Raw genomic sequence first — 25,653 nt, forward strand, 5'->3', positions numbered from 1 at the left:
TGTTTAATATTAATACAGTGCAGAGTGGAAACATACATTAGGAAGCAGCTTGCTTCCTTTTAACTTTTGGCTATGAAACTAGAATACCTAATTGCGGAACTCAATTGCTTTGCTGGAAAGACCAACAAGCAACATACCTGTTCCAGTGCTTATCTCTTCATCAGTGCTTTTTTCTGAACAGCCTATCAGAGCTAAATTGTACGAAAGAACATCCTCAAACAGCTGTCTTCGGCTGAGAGTGAAATCTTTCATGTGTTGCCTGAAATAAAAAATAATCCCACTTAAAAATCAGCCAAAGACTCTGTGAACATCATACCTAAAGTAAGTGAATGTTATTTTCAAACAGCATTTAAAACAGGCATCCCCAAACTTCGGCCCTCCAGATGTTTTGGACTACAATTCCCATCTTCCCCGACCACTGGTCCTGTTAGCTAGGGATCATGGGAGTTGTAGGCCAAAACATCTGGAGGGCCGCAGTTTGGGGATGCCTGATTTAAAACATTTCCAGAAACTATCAGAAGTGTGCAGCTGCAAGCCAAGTGTATAAAAGACAGGATAAAGTGTACATATGTACTCCACCTAATACCGTACTCAGGGAATGACTTCAATAATCCCTGTGTTACAGAACACTTCTCAAACTTTTTATCACTCAAAAGTGAACTTTGAAGAGCATCTCTGACATAATGTACCCCATGTTCAAATGTTAGCTGTCATCTGAGAAGTTTAAATAAGGTCACACAGATATGTCAATATGACACAGCTACCAGCTGCTGAATACAAGTGTTTTGAGGGCAGAGTCCAGCCATTCGGGCAACCAGTTTGTAATTCCCAATTTAATCCAGTGAACAGGAATAATAATAATAATAATAATAATAATAATAATAATAATAATAATAATAATAATAATAATAAAAGATTTCAAATACCATGGAACATCAAAACTGAAGAATGGCTATAAAATGAGAATTGATGAGGAGACTAAATGGGTTATTCTAACACTTCTACAGGACTGCAAATTAGGAGTGCTCTATAAAACATACACAAATAGCAATGACTTTCTTTTTCTGTAGGTGTCCCTACCCTACTCCACTTCATTTAATAAGGCTTCTCCAAGAGCCTTGCTTCAAAACCCTATCTATGGGAGAAAGGATTGCTGGGCATTTAATCATGCATATTATTTCTTGACTGGGTGAATGAGAACGTGCTTTGGGGCTTTGGCTGTTGGCAGTTCAGAATACTGGCTATTGCTCCTGGGTATATATGTTCTTACAATTACGGATTTCTTTAAATGTATTCCAGGTTCATTTATTTTTACACACAGAGCAGGACACACACTACAGCAAAAAGCACACCTGAACAGGTAGGTTCTGATGCCTTCATATAGAAGCTAAATCCCTTCTGCTCTGGGCAGAAAATTACCTATTTTTCTTGGAACAGTATAATCAAGGGATGCTCAAGAAAATGGTGGCAGAATCCCCACCCCCACCCCCACAATAGCTTGTTACAAGAGGCCTTCAAAACTCTGCAAAAGGCACTTTGGAACTCCTCTTCCTGGATCTGTTTGTAGAGCAAAGGGCAGGGATTCCCTCCACTGCCATGGCCAAAAAAAGCCATCTGTGTACCTTTCCCCTCATTCCCATCCTTTCCAGGATACAAAAGTGAAACAGATTATTCAATGAACGCTCCTTTTCTTTTAACATAAGCAATTAGGTTTGCAGCAGACAAAAATCTTTCTTAATCAAATGACAAATTTTGCTTGGAATCCCAAGCAATACCCTCTGCAGTAGAGATCATTCAATTAAAGAAATATGAGGTGAAGGGGAGAATCACTCACCATCGACAATCATCATCATTGCATGTACCCGTTAGATCAAAACGGCAGAAACACTGTTTAGGCTCAATCATATTGCTGTAGGATACTGAACTGAGGTAAAGCTTTTCTTTTGTTCGAAAATAGGGACTAAACCTAAGCAAAGTAACAACATGAGATGTTAATATTTCCAGGCCAATAAAATAAGCTCATGGTTAACACACAAACATGTACTAACGGTACTAAAATTGAATCCTATATCACTTCACTTTTCAAAGATAATCGTAACCATAAGCAGATATGTAGCACCACCTGCTGTTCATCCCAAAAGGGAATAGATAGAAGCTTGTTTTTCTTTCATCCACAAAAGTCTTTAAGACCAAGTCAGCTGGTAGTTCTTACCTCTTACCACCCACTTTTAAGAGAGAACTCTGTATTCTATATGTATTTTGTAGCTGTTTCTGTTTTTTTGTTTACATGTGTATGTGTCTTCTTCATGTAATAATTGAAGTTGTCTACAGTTTGGTGTCTGCTGTTCTAAATGAAAGTCCAATAATTACAAATGCAAGAGCAATTTAGCAACATTTCCTACCAAGCTCTAATTTCTCACATCTGCAGAGTTCTTCCTCTTCAAGGATCATAAATGTTGCTATAATTCTACAGCTCTGTTCTCAATAGCTACTCCAAAGCTCACCAGCCTTTCATATAAAGGATTTTACAACAGAAATCCCCAACCATACCCAAAGCCGATATGCAACATAGTATCCTTAATCAACTCAGTATTCATACCTGTAAGATTTAAAAACAAGAAGTGGGCTATGATAAGGTCCAAACGGATATGGCTTCCCTTCTGTTTGTTTACTTGGAGCTGTGAAAGGGTCTACATCCACTTTTATTTCCTAGGGAAAAGATGCAATACATAACCATACAGAGACTCAAGCCACCGTAATTCATAAAAAAAAACCTTGATCTTTTAGTATTAATTAGTACACTGAATTACCTGCCCATGTAAGTTTTCTTCATTATAAGCCATAAGCATGGTATTTTCTCTCAAGAGATCTTTTAAGCCATCAGCTTTCCCATAGAGTTTTTTCAATTCATCAATATTCAGACCCAAAAAGAGCTCAGGTTGTTCTAGTGCCTTTTTAGAAAGTTTGCTTGGCGTTTCTTGCTTGGGGGTGTCAACGTGCTTAAGGTTAGGTTTAGTAGAAGAATTTGATTCTCTGAAAGACCTCCTTCGTTCTCTGGTGGAATTGGACAGAATTTCATCATCACAATCATTCTCTTCTGTATCTAATGTCAGTTTGTCTTGTGTCAGATCATGAAGGGAAGGTTGAGGTAGTGCAAATTCAGGTTCCTCTTCTGTAACGGGAAGAATATTTGATCGGTCCTTAGTCTGTTGTGCATGGGCCTCCTTCAACTGCTGAATTTTTAGAGCATATTCATACTGTAGTTGCTGTAATCTTTTTTTCTCCAGTGCTATCAGCTCTGCTGAATGTTTCTTGGGGCTCGATGAAGGAGATTTCTCCAATTTCAGCATTTTGTTTGGCTGCCAAGAAACACACTCAAAATTCTTAATACCTCACATTTACAATCAAGATAAATAAATAAAATATAAATAAAAAATAAATAAAAACACACTTCTGGCTAGCTTTGTAGTGTAAATTCTTACCAGACAATTCACACATACAAATGGGAAAAACAGAACATAATTTACCAGTGATATAACTATTAGGCTTTCAATTAATCTATGTCATTTCAAGTATATTTCCAAGAAGCCACAATTTTGCTCTCCATGGGAAGAGCTCATTCAGTCCTTAGCAAAGGTGACAAACCCCAGGCTCTCCCCCAACTCAGACTAGCAGGGAGAGGGGATGGATAATCCAAAGCCCAGCCTGGAATTTGTTTTCACTCTATGCATGTCAGGTGCTTGGAACATGCACTTGGCCTGCAAATACAGATTCAACCTCCAAACTGATCTGTTTGCTTCCTGGCCATTTCAAGTTCCCAGCAAGGGCACAGACTAAGCCAATCTCTGCATCCTCCATGCCGCTCCAAGCTGGTGGGAGCAGATGGAGTTATTGGGATGGGAGCAGATGGAGTTAATGGGATATTCCGAGCACCTGACAAACTCTAAGCCAAGCCTCCAGCTCTGCCTCCTATTGTCCATCTGAGATGGCAGAAAGAAGTGTGTAGCCTTGAACACATAATGACAGCTTTCTCTTTGCACTTACTAGGCAAGCCTTTACCCTGCTGAGCTCAGTACTACCTAGAGAGCAGGGGCATGTTTTCACATTGTACAGAATCCCTCACACTGCCTTCCCCAGTTCCAACCTTAGGTCTGAAATGGGCAGAGGGGGATTGTCTCTGACATCATGCTGTATTTCAGAGGCTCGGCATTAAGTGAAATGTTAACAAGCTTTTAGGTACAGTAGCACAAGTTTTAATATACAAATCTGCTGGACATAATCTCTAAAAGCTATGATTTCCCAGAATGGACCCAACAGCTGAGGCGCATTCCATGGGATTTTTTGACTTTTTAATAGTAAGGATAATAAATGAGCACCAAGATGCCTGTGCCGAATCACAAATTGAATTTGAAAATCTCACTTTCAAATTCCATGTGGCAAGGATGGGTGCCCTTTGAGAAAAAACTCCAAACCCTCCTTAGCAGAAAAAGTAGAATGCTACTTGTATTGTGGCCAATGTTCATAATGCAACAATCCCTTATGCTTTCTCAAAGAACTGAAAACTGGTATTATAAAGCACAGGTGTGTTTGGAGGTTCATTTCAGCTCTCGGTTAATATTCTTGTTTTCTGGACTACAATCTGTAACAATGGAAGTCCATTAAATACAATGATAGCTTCTTTAACATGAAGTTTTCAAGGCTATACTTACTCCAAAATGATCATATTCAAGTTTTCGTTTTCCAAGTTCTTTGCTAGCCAGTGCTTTCGCTCGAGCAAGCTCTTCTCCATATTTTAATGCTAGCGCTTTTTTTGCTGTTACTCGTTGCTGTACTCTGTGGATCTGAAAAATTTATGCATTCTTCAGATGTAACATTTGAACCCAAGCATGGATATAAACCAAATAAGCTAACAAATTAGTCTGAAATATGTCTAGTAAAAAATGACTGTCCTACAACACTACAGTTAAAAAAAAACCATGTTTTATAGTGCTATAGAAAAAGACAACTTACTTGTTCCTGAAGCTTCTTCAAGAACACTTTATTAGCATTTAATATCTTCTCTGCTGCTTGCAGCTGCTCATTAAGTTTGGCAATCTTGCTTTCAGCAAGACGAACAGACTCTTTCTTCTTTGCCTCTTGCTGTAATAGATGTTTCAACACAGATTCATCCTTCATCAAGAGAAGTCTAAAGAAAAGAAAATGCAGTTCAAATTTCACCTATATTCATTTCTATATACAAAAGCTGTTATGAAATTAGAGGCACCATCTAAACTGTTCAAAGTATCTAGGTATTAAGAATACAGTTTATATTGAGGTTATTGTTGGGGGATTTTTAATGCTGCAAAGCTGCAGCGAGCATTACGCTAGGGTGGGAAGGCACAGGCAGAAAAACACAAGAGAAGCGGAGAGCTGGCATGGTTGGTGGGGAGATCACTGCTGCCGTTTCCCAGCAGACAAGGAAAGCTGCTTGTGAAGGAGCAGCACCATTTAAGATCCAATCCTTCTGCTTAGCAGGAAGTTCCAATCATGCATGGTGCTGCTCCTTCATGAGCAACCTCTCTGCACACAAGTTAAGGGGAGGATCGGAGACAAGGGTAGAGCGAGGATGGCTGTTTCCGGAACAAAAATTAAGGAGCCAGGATCAGTGAGCACAGCACCCAACCAGCAAAAGGCAAACAAGTAAGAAGAGGACTAAAGGAGCTTCTTTAAAGCTGTTGTTTTATTTTCACTGAGATTAAAGAAAGGCATTCTCTCATTGTGTTTTGTTTATCCAGCTGTTTCAATATCTAAATCAGCTTGTATGTGTAGCATAGTACAGGTACAAAGTTCTCAAGTTCGGATAAGGGAATTTTTACATAAGGAGTGGGCAGATAGTGGGACCTGCATGTAATTAAAGTGAAGTGTCCCAAACACACAAACAACACATACTAACCATTGCTACGGAGGATTGCCATTAAAATTAGGAGACTTACTTGTGTTTTTTGAGTTTTGCCTCTGCATCTGTAACTTGTTTCGTTACTATTGCTATCCTACCAACCCCATCAACTTCAACGTCAGAGTTTGCTGGTGATGAACTTGTCTTCAAGGGTTCAGATATTATCAGGCGTTGTTTCTCCCTGCTAAAAAATTCAAGACACGTTATTTTCAAAACTTTAGTTTTCAGACAAAAATCTGAAACCTATTTTCCAAGAAAGTAAAATCAGATTTGTTATCACTAACCACTTTGAATTAGAACACCTCAAGATAATTTATACAGTAAATAAAACAAAGGCTATAAATAAGCAAAGCAGAATAATTAAAAAATATGGTTGAGTATATCAGGCCACTGATTTTTAAATCAGTCAGGTTTTTTTGCTAACAACTCCAGTGCTTTTCTTGATTTTCACTGTGAGAAGCCCAAATACCTGGCAATCTCTTCTTTTAGGAGTCTGTATTCAATCTTTTTATCTTCTGGTAAGGCCTCTGGGGTTCTTACAGGATTGTTTTCTTTTTCAGATTTTAAAGGTGCTTTGGGTTTTGATGCCTGTAACAGAAGAATCCAACACTGTTATATATAGGAACCGAAATAAAAAAACTGAAATTACAGAAGAAAGGGAAATTGGATTTACAACAAAGGTCCTTTCTATCTAGAGGGCAGGATTAACTCTACTGATTCAGAAAGCAGGGTCAAACAACTTTGCCTCTTTTAAAAGGAGAGTTCCTTTCCAGTTTTGGAAAGAAAAAAACCTTAAGAACAAACTAAGTTTAAGACTTAAGGAAAGAATGAGCCATCCACAATGGAACCGGAATAGCCAGGGAAATAAAAAAAAGTAAGTAGAAAAAAGGCACTTTCAAAAGGATATTAGGAGTCCAAGTTATAGTTTATTTTAACAGGATACCCTAACAACTTGCCCCCACAGCCACCCAAAAGTCAAATCCTTCTCTAGTGCTGGCAAGATCTTACATGCTCTCCTATGAAGAAGATTCCTTCTGTAAAGTTATGTCCAACTTCTCTTTTTCATTTAATGGTAGAAGACAAAGCAGAACAAGGATACTCTGAAGCAGAACCACATTCCGCATTGGGTTCCAAAGTAAACAGACTATTATGGGAAATTCCCTGGAAAACCCACTGTGGCATACACCTACCAAAAGAGGCACACTGCTGCCACACTGCTGGAGCCCAAAGTAAATACACATTGACTATCTCATATCCCCAAGAAAAAATGAGGGCCAGGACAAGAAAGCAGTGCAGTGCTGCCGACTCCTGTGCTCAACTAGCAGTCTTCACCAGCAAGAGTGTGAAACAGGACCTCCTTCACTGAATGAGAACATGAGAAAGGACACCTGGAGCTCTGACAAGTGATCTGCTTATTGTAGGGATCAGTGTGAACAAGTACTAAGCTCCTGCTTTCACATTAGGAGCAGGGAGGAAAATGAGACAAAATGTACTTAAAGATAAAAGGCTGGCAATGACTTTCACTCCTTGGCAGAAGGCAGGCCCAAGGACTGGGATGAACTCTTCTCTGAAAGGAAAAAATCGTTTCTCCTGACTTCTGAACCAATTAAGTCTACCCATACCTTCCAACATTTCTCCAATAAAAATAGGCGTGTCCCATTCCATAATGATAATTTTACTATTTATACCCCACACATCTTACTGGGTTGCTCCAGCCACTCTGGGCTGCTTCCAACATATATAAAAACATAATAAAACATTTTTAAAAAAACCCTCCCTATGCAGGATTGCCTTCAGATAGCTGGGGGTATGTGGTCAGATAATGCCATACCCTCCAACATTTCTCCAATGAAAATAGGGGCATCCTAAGGAAAAGCAGGACATTCTGGGATCAAATCAGAAACCAGGACGGCTTTTCTAAATCAGGGACGTCCCTGGAAAATAGGAACACTTGGAGGGTCTGTCCTTCCTGTTCTCCTACCTATAGACAAGGAGGTCTGTTTTACACAGCTGGCCATTAAAGTACACAGCAAATGCAGGTTAAGATTTTAAAAACTAAGTTTCATGTGATCTTTTCAAAGAATGTCATTTCCACATCCATTTTATTTACCTCTACAGTCCTTCGAGCTTCTTTGATCATAGATTCTAGGCCACCAAACACACTAGCAGCAGAGATGGGTTGTTCTGCATCCGATTCACTGTCATCTGAATCGTTCAGTGTAACCACGACTGACTTGTGCTTTGGAAGCTGAAGAAATAAAAGATTAAATAATTTTGAGTGAGCAATACTCTTTAAGCCTTGCTCTTCTTTGAAAGAAACAGTACACAGGAACCAACCTAACCCACCTCCAATATGCTACTGTTCCCAACTGCCGAATCAGCACAAACCAACTACATAGGATTTTGCATGTTAGTTTTTTGCCCTGCTTTGGCAATGTTTACCTCAAGCATGATGCACCTTCCTATATGAAGCCAAGTAAAAAATATTTCATTACCGTAATCACTGTTCGTGGGAGTCTTGGTACTCTAATAATCTTTGTGTTCTTTACACGAGGTTGAGAAACAGTGTTAATACTGACGGCTGAAAGATTGCTTCTTGGCACGGCATGGGAGTTATTGGGGAAAGGCGGTGAAGGTGGACCACTATTACTTGAGTTCTCCTATAAATAAATACATAATGAGAAAAGCCACTGTGAAAGGCTTTTAAATATTCAAATACACAAATTCTGCAAAAACGTAACACAAATATAGCCTGCTCAACCTGTTAGAAGCTGCCATTTTAGAGGGCATAGATTTTTAACAACAACAGAAGCCACTGAGCATGGAAATGGCCACCATCAGCGGTAAGTAACCGTTGCTCAGATTTCAACCATGTGAAATGTCATAATCCTACTAATTATCCAGCTGAAATAGCTAGGACAATACCAAACAAGTGGGAGGCAACTTGTTCAGTTTACAGCAAATTTAACCCTAACCAAGAGAGCTTTAAACTCCTTTTAAGGTTAAAGAACAGATTACGCTGGTTTAAGAACTGCATGACACCTTCAAGTTGTCCAGTCACACTTTCGTTTTCCCAAACTAACACAAAAAACTTTTCTGGTGTAATGCAGATCATAATGCACCAGGGCTGACATCTAGTGGCTATATTCAGAAGTGATAAATACCTCTGGTTTGAAAGCTCGTTTGTTTGCTAGAGATTTAAGCAGCTCTTCTCGTAGCAACATTTCTTCCTCCTCTTCCTCATCTGCAAATGGCGGTTTGGGTGGCTGTTCAGGTTCTTCAGGTGGAAGTGGAGGAAGGGGTGGTAGTGGCTCAAGGGAAGCACTTGAAATACCTTCCACATACAACTGGCTACTTGGTGGCAAAGCCTTAAAATGTTGGAAAGGAAAAGGGAAATAGCTTAATTACTACTTGACCTTCCCAAATAGTGTGCCAAGCACATCTGGCTCATGCTACGCTTCAATACAAAACATCAGCAACTCCAAAAGCCAAGATACCGCAGTTGAAAATCAAGATATTCCAAGACAGAAACTAACAGAAAATGACTTGCTTATTCAAAAATATTAGTCGCCAGTACTGGACTGCACTAAGCAGTTGAACTTACTCCCAGGTAAGTGATTATAAGATCCATTTTAGTTCCTTAAATAACATTTAAGAGACACAAATCTACAAAACGCGCAACAGTTTAGTAGTAACTACCTATATACTGACTGGGGAGCTATCCCCTCAGGATTTATTATTTATATTTCCAGTAGAAGAAATAGGTAGCACAGGATATAGAAGCTCAGTGAGTATTAGTATTGGCATTAATCAGTAATAAGAGTGGGGCTAGAAATAATTTTGATCCGCACCCAAGTCCCATTTCAATAGACACCAGAAGAAATAACTTCCAAGACAGCCTGAAGGGATGCACACAAAAGATCAGCTCATCATAATTTAAAGATAGGCTGGCCTAACAATATTTCTGGTTTCAGATGTTTCTACAGTATTTCAAAATGTCCATCTTGAAAAGTCACTTACTGAAATCTGGGCTGCAAGAGGCAGTGTTATTTGTGGAATGGTAGGAGAAAAGTATCCAGCAGGGCATTCAAAATACGGAGGCTGCACTGGAGATGATGCTACAAAAGGATTATGGAAAGCAAAAAATAAAAGGTTACACTAGGCAAGATTTTATTTATATAACCTACGCAAATGTAACTTTATAGACAGTCGTACCTTGGAAGTCGAACGGAATCCGTTCCGGAAGTCAAAACCAAAGCATAGCTTCTGATTGGCTGCAGATAGCTCCTGCAGCCAATCAGAAGCTGTGGAAGCCCAGTTAGATGGCATCCAAAAATAGTTCGCAAACCAGAACAGTCACTTCTTGGTTTGCGGTGTTCATGAGCCAAAATGTTAGAGAACTAAGCTTCTTGAAAACCAAGGTACGACTGTACTTCAATTCATTAAAACCATCAAGATCCAAATAAAATAAGCAGTAATTTCTCTCATCACATACTGCTCCTGCTCTTATGCTGCATCAGCTATTGAATTTTTTTATTTTTCATGTAGCAGCCATAAGATTAGGTAAAAGAGTAAATAAAACAGTAGTACGCAAGTTTTAATTATGGCTTCATTAGGTAATTAGCAAAAATAAAATGTTGTAATCCACACATTAGGTAAGTTAACACTTACCAGGAGAGTTAGTTTCACTTTCTGTGTCCATGGCAACTTCATCGTAATTATCATATTGATAGATTCCTCCTGCACTCTCAGTAGATTGCTTATCTAATGACCGTCTCAAATCTTTATCTGAAGACTACACACAAAAAAAGTTTTGTTAGCCTCAGATATATTTTATTTCCTTTCTTAAACACATGCAACGCTGCCAGTTTTGCCTCAAATAGCTGCCCACTTGCAGGAAGAAAAGCTATAGGAAAGATAGCTGTGGCCAACTACTGACTCCTATTTGCTGGATCTTCTCTCGTAACAACTGTGGTTTCAGTAAGGGACAGCAAGCAGCAGAATAGTTCGTTTTTTACAAAACACTGCATTTTTTCAAAGCTACCAAGTCATACTGTAATTACTGTATTTTTAAGTGTGTCGGGGAAGGCAAATCTCCCAACTATTTCCAACCTGCAAAAAAATGAATATATGATCACCTGGGTCATGAGAACAGAATGGTTCAGCGTATGCCATGGCCTATCAGAAGGCTAAGGTCAGCCTCTTTTTTAAAAAATCACTGAGCGCTGATTGAAGCAGCTACAGCTGCTGCTACTGTAATTATCCTTGTCTCCAATGACCCCGGGCTCCTTCCCTTCCCTGGGGTATACATCAGGTGTGAGGCCCAACAGGCAGCATTGCAAGAAAGAGAGAGCGCCACGGACAGAGAAATGAATGTGTCTATCAGGAGAAATGCGTATCAAAATTCTGAAGAATTTGCATGAGGATTTTTTGTTTTAAAATCATTATTACTATTATGTATAACAAAAATGTCTCAGATTGACTGCAATTGACCTATATGACTCTACAATTTGAAAACAGAGACACTGAATGTACTTTTGTTACTTATGGAAAATCTTAATTAAAAACGTATTTTTAAAACTAAAAGAAGAAAAAGAGAAATGCCTTTACAATCCTAGGCAGGTGCCCATCAATGGAAATAGGCCAGGAAGCCCCAAGGAGTTATACAGAGTGCAGTGCTTCTCCTCTGTTGCTGGCTGGCCCCCCACTCCTAATCCAGGTGACTAACTATGGTATTCTGCGTAGGGAGAGAAGCTGTCAAGGTGGTCAGCCAGTAGTGGCAGGGGAAGCACTGCTATCTGTGTTCCTCTAGGTTCCCCAGTCCATCAAAATTAAATTCTCTTTCCAAACGCTCAATGGAGTACCAGGAAATAAAGAAAATAAAAAGGAACAGGCCCCTGAGAAGCCCACAATTGTTGTGGTGCCCACAATAACATAGGTGACAGTTCCTCATCCTCAATATAGTGTTGCGGGGGGGGGGGTCTGCAGAGGGCATCTGGCAGAGAGCCCTCTCAAACCTGGAGCTGACCCTGCGAAAACCTAATTGTAGGACTTAAACTCCACACTATCAGCCATGAATTTGCATTATGGATTCAAAATGAACTTAAAACTACTTCAGATTCTCCTCTGGGGACAGTTAGAAATATAGTTGGAGGGACTCAGGAATTTCTCCAATTTCTCACTGTTACACACCTTGCACATCCAGTCGCTGCTTTTATTCCCCAATGAAAACCCAAGTGGAAATAATCCCTTGTGCTTTCAGGATGTAATTTTACACAAGTGGTTGTAGCACTGCTCACAACAGAAAATTTTCAAATCATGGATATTTACAACAACACCATCTCTAATCAACTTAAAAACATGACTAACAAAATGAGTTTAATATTTACAGTGCCTCAGCACAGTTGCCACTTATCTTTAAAGCCTCACTACTTACTAGTGAGAATTTTATGCCTAATTTGGTCTTCCTACTCATCTGCATCAATTTCCAATTATTCCTTTGAAAACCATCAGGTTGAGAAAAAACACCCAATGTTAAAGACTTTGTTTTTTAATGTGTATAATATACTTGAATTTAAAAGTTCTCGTTTTCCAGATTGCTCAGCATTTTTTGCTTACATAGCACTACCTATGCCAAAGGTTTTACAACTCTTATTTCATAAAGCCCAGCAAACTAGAGAAGATGGTCAGTATTTCTGATAGAAAACAGGCTGAAAGATAGCAAGTTGTCCAGGACCAAGATATCCATATCCAAGGAGACTTCAACTAAGACCCTCAGGTCCTAATCTAATCCTATCAGATCATGGGTCACCAAAATGAGCAAACCCCACCCCACCCCCAACAGCAACATTAATTACACAAGTAACACAACTCTATGTTAAAGCCATACTCTGTGCCTGTCAATTTACCTTGCTTCTTGATCTTGCCTTGCTTCCAACCAGCTTCATAAACCTATTATACTGTTCTTCTTGATTTGAAAGATCACGGATTTTTCTTATTTCCTCCTCCCTTTTCCTTCTCTCCTCCTCCTCTTCTTGTTTCCGTTGTTCCTCTTCCTTCTGACGCCTTTCTTGCTCCTTCTGTTGTTGCAGTTTTTTCCACACTTTTGTTTGCTGTTTCCTCAGTGCTTGTTTAGCTTTAAATAAGAGTATTGATTAATTACACTTAATTTTTCCAAAGACACACAACAAATCTATGGAGAAAGTAAGCTGTCAAATATTGAACATTACAGATCTCAACTTGGAAAGCCACTGCTCACCAATTCAACCATTTACCTGCAGTGCTGGTTTTTTTGGCTGAATGCGATTTTGTGCTGGTTTTGATCTTTTGTGGTACATTTTTTGCCTTTGTAAGTTTTTCCTTGCTTTCTTTCATCACTTGTTGTTCTTTCTGTTGCCACTTTTTACTAGCAGACTGCAAGGCTAGTAGTCTTAGCTGCAACTCTGACACTTCCTCCTCTTCATCAAGCAATTTCTTTTGTGAAATGAAAAGCACAAACACACTTCAGTTCTTTATTCATCATTAAACAGATATTTTTTAAAAGGTTTTGACTAAAAAAAATTCACTTTATGCAAAACACAGAAGGATGGTTTTCAAACCTTACAGACAGAGTCCTAAAACACATTTTACTCAGGCGTCAGCCACATTTAACACTGTAGGACTTGCTTTGAAGCAACATACAGTACATACCGGTAGGATTGCACTGTAAGTATACATGAGGCTAGAGCTAAATTTTAAGTGACTGATTTTGCAGCTGGAAAAAACAAGTGACTTCACTTACCTTCTCTACTGCAGCATCTGATGGGCTAAGATTTTGTTCTCCTTGCTCTTTTTCATCTGCTACTTAAAAATATAAACAATATATTTTATCAAGCACAATGAAAAAGTAAATGCATTTAAGAATGCAAAGGAACAGTCATATTACAAATAAATTTCTAACATGTATATTTAGCAGAATATGCTGCAAAATCTGTATGCCTGGTTCTTTTAATCTTGCCATGGTCCCAATTTATAGTTGCTCTGTGTGCAAAAGCAAGCACACATTCCCCTAAGTTCCTGTCTTCTTCTCTTATTTTATTATTACATTACACAAGAGGTGTACTTCATACTGGGCGAAACTCATGCTCCCTGGTCACCTTAATACTTCCACTCATTATGTGACCCAGTCTGAAGGCCTAGAAGCATCAGCATCACAGTGTGAGAGAAACTCAAGCAGAGGCACCCCCAAGCTCAATATCAAGATCAGCTCAAGACCTCACCTCATAGAGCAACACTGCAGATTCCAAACTATCTACTCTTACAGTCAGGTCCAGGCTTGGTTTGTCCACACTAATATTGTAAAGTATGCCTGCTATGCCCTCAAATGAAACATGCAGCATTTCCACAGCAAAAAGGTAGAAAAATAGATAAACATCTCAAACAAAACAGGAGGTGCCAGAGGATACTACTCTATTCTCCTCCAGTACTAAACAGCACTCTAGATTCAATCTGTTACAAGTTCCCAGGCAAACAATGGTCCAGGAACGGAAAGATAAAACAGAAGTGCATGCCAAAGTTATCAAACAAATGAGGGCATGGAATTCCCTCTACATGTTATTTTTATTATATATTAGATTGTTGTTTGATTCTCTTTTTATTCTTGGCTGCCTTTACTTGAGTGATATTCTGTTAGTAAAACAAGATACAGTATAAACATTCTTCTCTGTTTACCAGTAATAAAACATTACAATGTCTCTAAAAATGTGAGCTACTCTGTCACAAGCAAAAGCAGTTTTAAAAATTACAGAAAGGATAAAACCATGAGTTTATTAAACACAAGGAACAGTTACCTTGACTGGCAACCAGTAATTCAGATTTCTGTGACACTTGTTTTACTCCATCTTTCACTTTTTTCAACTTGCTCCTCTCAGCTAGAGTTGGCAGTTTTTGCCTGAGAGGCTTCAGTTCAAATGCCTGAAAGGTTAACACTTTATTCTTCTCCTCGGGAGACACTTCATTTACAGCATCCTTTGTAATACTGATATTTTCTGTAGATACTTGGTCCTCAGGACTGGCCATTTCATCATTGACTTGCTGAGCAGTTTCCTCTTTGTTATTCAGAGCCAGTTTCTCATCTTTATTAATATATTCAAGTTCTAGTTGAATTTGCTTATATTTCATCAACAGATCCTCAAAACTCTCTTCAACAGAGTTATCATTCTTAGATGTATAGTTCTGCTTTCTAGATGGAGATTTTCCAAAGCTTTTGGCTAATTTATTTATTAAGAAAATGGTCTAGAGTACATTTGTCACTTGCACCACTGTAAGGAAGTGATCAAAAGCATATAGCCACTGAAATTTAATTTCTGCTCCTAGGTGATTTACTGTAACCCCATGTTTAAAATATTTTCTGAAACCTTTCATTCCAAACAGCAATTCAATCATGTTTCAACATGCAAGAGATGGTAATACAACTTCCATGTTTACTCACACAGTGCTTCCTTACAAGATTCTGCAGTAAGTGAAGTGGCATTCTCTTGTCCTCTTCCCAAACATTTGATGCCAGGCATTGCAACCACCCCTTTGAGAAGAGGTTTCCTGACCTCAATTCCACTGCCGCAACCAGTTTGGTTTCTTTCCCTCCTGGGACACGCCAACTCTCATTGTACACCTCCCAGATGATTTCCTCCCCTGAAGTATTTCTCATCACAATCTTAAATGTTAGCAATAGACAACTACTTCTGGCTGGCCTCTTTCATATTTAAAAAAGCTGGTGGCAGATTTACTTAAGTTTAAGGCATCAAAAAACTTAGTTTGGTGAACTTTGATATTTTAGGCAGTATCCAACTAAAAAATTCTGCTAGCACAAGGACTTCTGGATGTGCAACAGAGCTTTCTCTACCTCTGCTTGTAACCCATGACAGCCTCTAGCGCAGAATCTGAAGGGAAAGGAATTGCCCTCATTTATGACGCAGATATACCTTAAGGCTGTGTGCACTCTGTGCTAAAAATAATTCAGTCCATTTGTTGTATATGTAAAATTATTTGGATTTGTATATATAGACCTCTTCTTTTTATACTTTATTCTACTACTGCTCTATCTGCAAACGTTCTGTCTTTCCCTAAATATGGGCAACCAGTAGTGCAGGCACTACCTCTAACTACTAGCAGTATTAAGCTATCATAGGCCTCTGATTTCACTAGACATTGCCTACACTCTCAAATATGTCTTCACAACAGTAAGAGACCAGAAAGTTGTTTCTGTTAAATGAAACTCCATATACTCTGGGACAGGCATCCCCAAACTTCGGCCCTCCAGGTGTTTTGGACTACAATTCCCATCTTCCCCGACCACTGGTCCTGTTAGCTAGGGATCATGGGATTTGCAGGCCAAAACATCTGGAAGGCCGCAGTTTGGGGATGCCTGCTGTGGGAGCTCAATTCTGTGGCCAGTATCATTTTATGTGCTTTCTTCATTCCCCAAGAACTAGGGCTTCAGGGTTTTAATTAGCTGCCTACACAGTACTTCATTACAGTTGTTCTTTTGAACAATTGCCTCTGATTGGAAAGCATCCTAAAATATGTTGGAACAGAATCCGATGGTGTTTCAAAAACAGAAGCTTACTCATGTGTTAAGCGAGCTATGCAGTGAGGAGCTAATAGGAGTTATAGTCCAAAACAAGAGCCCCAGGTTGGGCAATGCTGATCTAACAGAAAACCCATAGCAGTCAAGGGGGGAAAGCTAGCCAAAACAGACTTCCACACTGAGCCAGTCATAGGCTTGCATTGCAACATGTTGAACTCAGCTTGTAGTGACAGTGTTACATGCAGAGACTGTAAGGCAAAACCAATTTTCCTTTTCCTAAGTTTTTTTCCCCCACCAGTGATCACAAGAAGGAATACATTGTGTTGTCCTGTTTTATTCTCACAACCACTTAGCAGGATAAGGCAAAGCTGAAAAGACAGCAACTCACCATCCAGGACGATCTGGACTAAGCACTGATTCTAACCCAAGTGTCAACATTCCAATTCCACCTCTCTATCTACCATACCACAAGCGTAATTTGTCCATTGAAGCAAGCTATCTGCTTCTAAATAGAATGCAACCAAAGAGAAGCAAAAGCAACTCATGTCATCTTTAGAAGAATAAAACTGGGAGATGAATAAAAATATACAGCAGCACCAATTGAGAAGCCTCAGCTTTTATCCTATTCTCTATTTACATAATTCCATAAAGACACAGAGATACAGAGGAAATTACTACATGCAGCTCACACAGAACAAACTAAACAGTGCTTTGTATGCCCCCAAAATATGTTTTTTTAATTCTTTCATTTCATGGGCAAAACTGAAACTAGTAAACTGGATAAGAACCACACCCTGGACAATGTGTTACTAAAAGAGTATGACTCTAGTAGTTAACTTAAATTCGGTTTTTAAAAGTTACTTGTTCAAATAATAAATGTGCAAGATATTAATCACTGTTGGAATATCTGACAATTCACTGTTGGAATTGCTACTCAGGCAACAGAGTCTTTGAATATACATTTAAATTTAATGAAAAACATAATCTCCAATTTCTGCTCTCTAACTGCAGCTCTGACGAGAGCATACAGTACATTCACTGCTTGTAAGTTTCGCTTGCCTCCATTTGGTCTTGTCTGGAGATACTAAAACCTTTTATCAACTTATGCTGTTATGTTACCTGCAGCCATACCTAGATGGAAACAGCCTGGGAATAGTTACACATGCTCTAGTAACCTCCCATTTACATTACTGCAATTGAAAAGGGTTTGGAAACTGCAGCTGGTCCAAAACAGGACAGCAAGGCTTTTGACTGGGATATGTTATCGTGTTAATTATGTTATTGTTTTATCAGCTGTACTGTCTCCCAGTCAGTTTCTGGGCTCAAAGTGCTGTTTTTAAACATTAGACCAGATATGGGAAACTTGTGGCCCTCCAGATGTTGGTGGCTTCCATTTCCCAGCAGCCTGTTAACATGGCTAACCAAAAGATCCCTCTCAGAGGTCCTGCTCCAGGCACCTCCATTTAGACAGGCAGCAACCATGAACTGAAGAACACTCTATCCAGAGAGACTCATGCAGGCCTAGCATCTTCTTTATGGCACCAGGTAAATAAACTTCTGGCACCAGGTAAATAAACTTCTATTTCCCCCGTGCCTTTACAAACAAAATGTGATTGTACTAATTATTTTTGTGGGTTTTATTTTCTTCTTGGCATCTGGCTTTAAATTCTCTCCACCAGAAAATTTTAGACAGCATGCTGTTCTCTGATAGTATTTAAACTGCCAGACAGCTTGAGAATGTTATTGGGCAGCCTGATTTAAATATCCTTCATTTTCTGTCCTTTCACCTGGCTTTCCCCTGTGGCCAACGCTTTCGCTTATCTTCTCAAACAGCTACAGCACAGGCACCCTGCTACACAACGAACACCATACTGGTAATCTTTTCGAAAATAAGCCCTAGGAGTTCAATGGGACGTACTCCTAGGATGGCCGCCATAATGAATGTAATCTTTTGGGCATTATTCATAAGTAAACATGCTTTAAAAACTGAATGAAAATGATAACTTATTTCAATAGTACTTTTTAAAGGTACCATTTTAGTACATAGTACTATATACTAACTGATGCAAGAACTGCTTGTTTCCGTTCCTCACCCGCAAAATAAAGGGGGAACTATCCCCCCTATGCCTTCAACATTTCAAGGAAATTTACATTTCTCATCCTAAAAACAGAAAGACAAAAATTAAAAACATATTCTTGGTCGAGGACAAATTTTAAGCATTCCTTGGTTAGAATATTCCCCGCCATCTTCAGTTACACAACTAAAGGCCAGGTGTGTGGCCAGCAAACTTGCTTAAATGTAAAATCAACACATTAAGTGTTTCAAGTATTTCAGGCATCACATCTGAAAGCCAATGAGGCTCCTCCCAAGATACCAGATGACATCTTCTGTCTCGACCACACACTTCACTTCTGCAGAACCTCCTTAAATCTCACACCACTCTCTGTCTCTCTCTCTGTCTCTCTCACACACACACAAGCATTCATTTCGGCTTTGCCCTTTCTGCTGTCGTCACTACGGCCTCCACCCAGACCAGAGAAAACAAAACAGGCCGCCGGTCCAAATCCAGGACCACCCTTGGGCCAAACTACCCCGCGTTATAAGACAGGCAACCCCCACCCCACCCCATTTCCTGCGAGACGCAACAGAGAAAGGCCAAGTTGCCTCTTCTTAATGGCAAGGATACATTTCCGAGGAGAGGGTTCCCTCCAGCCCTGGTTCCCGCCGTACCCTCCCCCTCCCCCACCTCCCCCGGGGGGTCTTCCAGGGGGGTTTCCTCCTCGGCTCCTGCCCCATCGGCCCCCGCCCCGGTAAGGCCTTCCTCGGAAGCGAAAGCGGTCCAGGGCGTTGTGGCTGCGCTCCCAGAACGAGAGCCTGGGGCCGGAGTCCTGGTGCGAGCCGGGCGGCAGCCGCGAGCATGAAGACGACGGAGGCGGCGGGTGCGGCCGGAAAGGTTCCTTGAGTCGGTAGCCGCCTCCGCCTCCTCCTCCTCCTCGGCCATGGAGGTGCCCGAGCTCAGGGGGAGGCTGGTGGCGCAAGTGGGGGAAGCGGCGAGACGAGGAGAGGAGGAGGCTGTTCCGCAGGTCGGGAGGCGGCCTACGCCTGGCGTAAGGGCCCTTGGTGGTGGTGCCTCCGCCGCCATCTCTGCTGCTGGGCTCCGGAGGCCCGCCGTCGTTGTTGTCGTCGTCGCTGATTTCCCCGTCCTCCAGTTCCCCTTCCTCTCGCGGAGAGAGGTCGCTCGAGGCCGCCGCCTTCCCCTCAGGCGCAGGAGCCGCCATAAGGGGGTTTGCTCGGCCGCTTACCGACGCGGCAGGGAGCGGCTTCGAGCTGACGTGCACGGCTAGCAAGCGCGCCGTTCACTTTCGGTTCCTTGGCCGTGTGCCGCCGCGGCCCAGTCAGACCCCAAACTTGTACGCGCGACACCACCCTTTCCCCGTTTGCTGGCGCCTGCTCTCGCGAGAGCTCAACTGCGGCTATGCTCGCTCCTGCCCCCCTCCCCACCACCACGGTTTTTTTTCCTCCAAGAAGGGGCAGCGAAAACATCACAAAGGGGACGTCGAACGGCATGATGGGAGTTGTAGTCCTCTGTTGTGCGTTGGCCATGGGCCGCGGTGAGGGTCGCCTGCTTGTTCAGCAGCAAGTTCTACACAGCAGTCCGTGGGGAGGAAGAATGATAAATAACGGTGCTTTAACAGTAGAAGTTTAAAGGGAAAGGGCCGGTTCTGGAATTGTATCCCCTCAGAGCGGCCGTTTCAGTGAGGCGACTCCTTTGGGGCGCAGCAGATTCAGACACAGCAGCAGGGTCGACACAAAACTCCGCTCGCGACGTTTGGAGTGAATCTAGGCCCCAAGCGAATCCGCTGCCGTGAGATGTGGTATCAGATTCACGGAGGGTGAGGTTATCGATAGGGAACGAGGCAAAGATGGCTCTAGGCTGCCTCGAAGATCCGAGGCCCCTTTCATTTGCCCCGCTTTCGGAGAATGCTGAAGACGCGCCTCCTTTCCCTGACCTTTGACACTGTTTCTTTCGGGATCCACCCTACTGTTACTTAACTCTTGTTTTTTTTATTTTGAAAAAAATTAAATGGTTACAGCCTGCCCTGGGAACTGCTGCTGAAGGCCAGGTAATCAAACTTAATCATAATAATTAAATAATAGAAAGAACACTAGGTGAGAGCTGTTGTTGCCCTCATCGCTTGATGGTGGGGCATCCCATAAACATCCGGCTCCCCACTGCGGGAAATGGGATTCCAGGCTATTTAGGCTTTGGTGTAATCCAGTAGATTTTTTTGTGTTTAGGATAAAACACTCTGGAGAAATGGTTGTCGTTCTCCAGTGAGGCAGCTACGGTACCTATGATGATGGTGATAATACTTTATTATTTATACGCCACCCATCTGAAAAAAATCTGAAGTTGTTATTTTCAAGAGGCGTATGAGGTCATCTGGAATAATTAAAAGGTGCCAGCTGTCAAGCTACAAGACCTCAGTGTAGCTCATACCACTTCTCATTTTCTAAATACACACACAAGAGTTTTGTGGCACTTTAGCAAATACTGTATGCTTCAGTCACTCGGCTAAGTGGCTTACAGGGCAGAAGCTCTTTGATGCTACTGCTCTATGAGGTATGCTGACACAACTGTGCAGATACACCAATGCAACACTGCTATGTTGACACAACTCCAGTGTAGCAGCCAAACAGTGTGGAGACATTGGCAGGACAGGGAGGAGCAGACCTTGAACGTCTTAACCGTGCCCTCAGCAATGGCAGAATTTACACAGCCCATAATGCTGGTCTAAGGAAAATGCCTTCCATTCACTTTGGTAGAAGCAGGAGGGGGATCACTACCTACCCACATTGCCTTGATAGATTATAAGCAGGCTGGATCCCTAGATCCAAAGTGTGGGCTAAACAGGAGAGAGCCCCCAGCAGAGTTTAAAACCACAAACTCATGCAGCACAGTGAAGCATGAGGAATATAGGCTGTTAGACCTTTTGCTTCCCCTCTCTACTCCTCTCTCAAAGAACAGAACACACCACTAATAAGTTTAAATGCTTTACTTAACAACTCCAAATATCAGATTCATGCGTTATTCCATGCAGCAGCAAGAACACAGGTAGAAAATTATTGCGTTACAAAATACAGAAAAATATTTCTGAGCACACGGTCTGGACTTGAAGCAGTCGAGTTTAAGTTGAGTGTACTAATGAACAGGAGATGGAGGATGAGGCTGGTTGAGTGTCTCATGCTTCACTGGACAACTTAAAGGTACAGTGGCAACAGGGCTGGCATCAAGGGTCAGCAAGGTCAGGCACCTGCTGAGGATTCACAGCCCAGCAAGGGGCCCTTCAACAAGAGCCCCCTGGATCTGATACAACAAAGTGGTAGACTGACCAAGGGAGGGGGCTCATGGATAATGTCTTTCTAAACTGCCCTCTGAAACCTGAAGTTGACAGTGAGCATCAGTCTCTAGTGACTGGATAGCTAGAGTAATGTTTTGGAAACACTGCAATGCTGATCGTGCTCCAGAAAGAGTACATTCCACTGAACACAGTCTGGCTTACTTTGGAGTAAACATGCATCCTATGAGCTTGTAATTTAATTTTATAAGAGTTGTCCTTTTTATCCTGGGATATACAAATAAAAATAATAATTCTTAGAACTGAAACCTGCAGCAGAATCTTTTTGCTCTTCTCCTAAAATGTACAATTGGTATCCTTTTGGTATATCATTCTAGATACTGATTGAACTGTGGGAACCTGATTAATGATTTACTTTATTTTGCAAAACATGAGGAACAAGTTTCTCCTTGTTTTTAGGAGAATGCTTATGAGACAAAGAAGAACTTTTTACTAGAGCAATCCTATGTCAGTAAGAATGTCATACCCATACTGGACACTCTGCAGCAGAGATGTCTAAAATGTACCCAAATCTTATGTTAGCTCTCTTTTCCTTTGTTATCAGTTAGTATCAGTTTCTGCTTTACAGCATTATCTAATTGAGCAGTGGTTCCCAACAGGTGGTCCGCGGACCCCCAGGGGTCCGCGAGCTATGCCAGAGGGGTCCGCAAGATGCTATTGGAATAAAAAATATATTAAATATATTTCGTATGATAACAGATTTTTTGTTTTGGCCGCTTCCTGGATGAGCAGAGTCTAGCGCAAAACTAGAATTAGATGAGGCAGTAGTTCTGCTGTATGCTGTTAGGTGGCGCTTTACAAACTACTGTTTTGCAAAGAGGCAGCGCGCGCATTCTGCTAACGCTCACCTCCCCAAGATGCCTTGCGCGCGTCGGCTTCATTTGTGCGCTACTGCGCAGGTACCCTGTCTTCTCCATTCCCCTCCCTCCTCCCTGGACTCTTATAAAAAGACTCTTAATTTGGCTCTCACTTTTTAATTTTAGGATTAGGAATTAATGGGGGTCCTTGTCACAATAGTGGCTCGATGAGGGGTCCTCGAGAAAAAAATTTTGGGAACCCCTGTAATAGAGAAAAGGAAAGTGTTTGCTCAGAGGAAATATTGAAGTATAGCAACAATTAAGTAGCAAGCTGCTGTGTGCCTCCTGAATTGGATGTGTTTAGATACTGTACAGTGGCAAGGACAATTTTAAGGAAAATCACATACTGTATGTGGTTCTAACCTGCTTAGTACACTTCACTGGGGCTTATACAGTATCTGGAAAACCCTTTTTTAGTTTAATGCTGCATGTCTGTACTTAGGACAGAGTTAAGTCCCATGAAACCAGGGCCGGCCCAGGATGTTTTGCTGTTTGAGGCAAAACAGAAAATGACATACACACCCTCTGTAGCTACCACCTGTGGTCAATGTATACCCTCCAACATTTCTCCAATGAAAATAGGGACATCCTATTCAATAATAATAATAATAGTAATAATAATAATCATCATCATCTTTTTTATTTATACCTCACCCATCTGACTGGGTTGTCGCAGCCTCTGGGCAGCTTCCAACATATATAAAAACTTTTTTAAAAAAATCCCTATACAGATATCTTCTAAAGGTTGTATTTCCTTGGCTCAGGGGTCGCATAGCTCCATACCATCCAACATTTCTCTGATGAAAATAGGGACATCCTAAGGAAAAGCGGGACATTCCGGGATCAAATCAGAAACTGAGACAGCTTCTGTAAATCTGGGACTGTCCCTGGAAAATAGGGACACTCGGAGGGTCTGCACCAAGGCAACCCAGGAAAGCTCCAGCATGCTGAAGTAGGCAGGAGAGAAAAAGGGAGGCTGGAGGGGAGCAGGCAGTGGCGGAGGGGTGAATGGAGGAAGAGGAGGCTGTGGTGGGTGACAAGCACAGGAGACAGTGAACCACATGCTCCTCAAGGCCTGGATCTGCTGCCCCCAGCCTGCCGCCTGAGGTGGTGACTGCCTCATCTAGCCTCATGGGTGGGTTGGCCCTGCATTAAACACAGTGGTGCTTACTTCTGAATAAGCATGTGTAGAATCTGCCTTGGAAGAAATATTAAGCGAACTGTGATATTGGTTGGCACCTTCCTGCATTTCAGTGCTGATAAAAAGACACTGGGTGGATCTCTGAGGTTGGAGGAGGAGAATGCCTGCACAGGCAGGGCTTTGCTGTGAAGCCTGAGGCTTAAGCATGCCCTGACTTTCTTGCATTTCCCAATGCTGTCCCATCCTCCAACAAAATGAGTCGTGAGAAAATTTAAGTTCTGCGGCACATAGTAGCTGAAACAAGGCGAGCGGAACTAGTTTTCTGTGGGTGAAAAGAATGAGCAGGAAAACCTATCCCACTACTCCATCAAGATGCTGCTGGTGGCTGCTTTGTTAATGTGCTACTTTTGATATTTTCTCAGGATTTCAACCTGTGGTTTTGAATTTTACCTTCATCTTCTACTCCCTGAATCCATTCTCTGGAACAGGTAAGGAATACTGATTAATTCCCACACTTTCAGTGTAGTGGCTTATTAATTTTTTGCTGATTATATTTTGTTTTTAAGTATAATATTTTAATACATTCTGTAGAATCCTTTGAAAACATTCCTTCTAGCACAAGCTGTGTACACGCTATACAGTACATTGGGAGCACATTCTTTCCCTCAGTGAATTCTGGGCACTGTAGTTCCTCTCAGAGAGTTACAATTCCTAGCATCCCTTTGTAAACTACAGTGCCCAGAAACCTTTGCAAAGTCCAGCAGTAGTAATGAAAGACAACACAATGTTGCTGCTAGCCTTCTGGGGGAAGCAATTACCAGATTAACTCCCTTGATGTTTGTTTAATCCTAATCTGTGCCTGTTGCTTGCAGACCAACTGTAGCCTGGTAGGTTGCTCAGACTATTTAGGAAGCTTCCTAAAAACTCTGGCAGGTTTGGGATCAGATGTTCATGTATGTTGGGAGAAAGTCTCTAGGCTAGCACTGCTTGTCAGACTTGCTTTTGTTGTTGCTGTTGGGAAGCCACTTGGATTACCTCAGCCTTTGCCAATCTAGTGCCCTCCAAAAAATTTGGACTGCAACTCCCATCAGAACCAGTCAATATGGTCAAGGATGATGGAAGTTGTAGTCCAGAGCTTCTGGAGGGCATCTGGTAGGCAAAGGCTGGTCTGCTTGGTTACTCAGCCTTAGAATGTTGGAAACATTCTTGGATAGAGTTTTGGTCCAGGTTTGACTGTCTGTTGAAGTCCCTGGTAGTGCTGCACTGTCCCAAGGTCTTTTGCTGCCTAAAACACAGCTCAGATGTCTCCACCAGCATTTAAATGTGTTGCTGAATTTTTTAAACACCAGTTTCTACTTTTCTCTGTGCGCCCCATCTGAACCAGATCACTTCACCTTGCTAGTCAGCAGGTATAATGCAAGTTTTAGGAAACTTTGAACCTCCACATCATCTACAACTCCCATCATCCCTGGCCATTGGCCATGCTGGCTGGTTGATGAGAGTTGTAGTTCAGCAACATCTAGAGCATGAAAGTTTCCCCACACCTGCTATAAAGCACTAGTGGACAACCAGCTGAGGAGCTGCATGTGGCCCCTAACCTCATTGTATACACCGTCTAATGCTTCTCGAAGGTGCCCCATTATTCCATCATTGGATCAGTTACTGTTTGTTTCCTCCTTGTTTTTTCTTGGTTTTAAAAGTGTTTTTCCTCTCCTCTCTTTGCATATTTTCAGAA

At 41.4% G+C, this 25,653-nt stretch overlaps 2 protein-coding genes across 5 annotated transcripts in view; one reads left to right on the plus strand and one right to left on the minus strand.

Annotated features, from left to right (window-relative positions):
• ZFC3H1 (zinc finger C3H1-type containing) overlaps positions 1–19,926 on the minus strand; it is a 34,858-nt gene extending 14,932 nt beyond the window's left edge. Inside the window, exons 1-18 of one of the 2 annotated variants that reach the window (XM_035128385.2) lie at positions 19,187–19,926; positions 14,764–15,183; positions 13,716–13,774; positions 13,210–13,408; positions 12,844–13,070; positions 10,607–10,730; positions 9,956–10,053; positions 9,100–9,303; positions 8,431–8,595; positions 8,046–8,183; positions 6,405–6,523; positions 5,973–6,119; positions 5,011–5,185; positions 4,710–4,841; positions 2,811–3,359; positions 2,600–2,709; positions 1,835–1,966; positions 138–259 (exon numbers count right to left, since the gene is read on the minus strand). In XM_035128385.2, the coding sequence (XP_034984276.2) occupies positions 138–259; positions 1,835–1,966; positions 2,600–2,709; positions 2,811–3,359; positions 4,710–4,841; positions 5,011–5,185; positions 5,973–6,119; positions 6,405–6,523; positions 8,046–8,183; positions 8,431–8,595; positions 9,100–9,303; positions 9,956–10,053; positions 10,607–10,730; positions 12,844–13,070; positions 13,210–13,408; positions 13,716–13,774; positions 14,764–15,183; positions 19,187–19,778 (3,712 nt within the window). In that variant the 5' untranslated portion in view covers positions 19,779–19,926. Of the gene's footprint in view, positions 1–137; positions 260–1,834; positions 1,967–2,599; positions 2,710–2,810; positions 3,360–4,709; positions 4,842–5,010; positions 5,186–5,972; positions 6,120–6,404; positions 6,524–8,045; positions 8,184–8,430; positions 8,596–9,099; positions 9,304–9,955; positions 10,054–10,606; positions 10,731–12,843; positions 13,071–13,209; positions 13,409–13,715; positions 13,778–14,763; positions 15,184–19,186 lie in introns of both variants that reach the window. The other variant, XM_035128384.2, reaches the window with a different exon arrangement.
• TMEM19 (transmembrane protein 19) overlaps positions 17,800–25,653 on the plus strand; it is a 32,803-nt gene continuing 24,949 nt past the window's right edge. The window contains exons 1-2 of one of the 3 annotated variants that reach the window (XM_035128389.2): positions 17,800–18,044; positions 24,341–24,406. The gene's annotated coding sequence lies outside the window, so the exon portion shown is untranslated. Of the gene's footprint in view, positions 18,045–20,447; positions 20,625–24,071; positions 24,407–25,653 lie in introns of those variants that run through there. The other 2 variants (XM_035128388.2, XM_035128387.2) reach the window with 2 other exon arrangements.

This window comes from Zootoca vivipara, chromosome 10 (assembly GCF_963506605.1).
Source record: "Zootoca vivipara chromosome 10, rZooViv1.1, whole genome shotgun sequence".
Classification (NCBI taxonomy): Eukaryota; Metazoa; Chordata; class Lepidosauria; order Squamata; family Lacertidae; genus Zootoca; species Zootoca vivipara.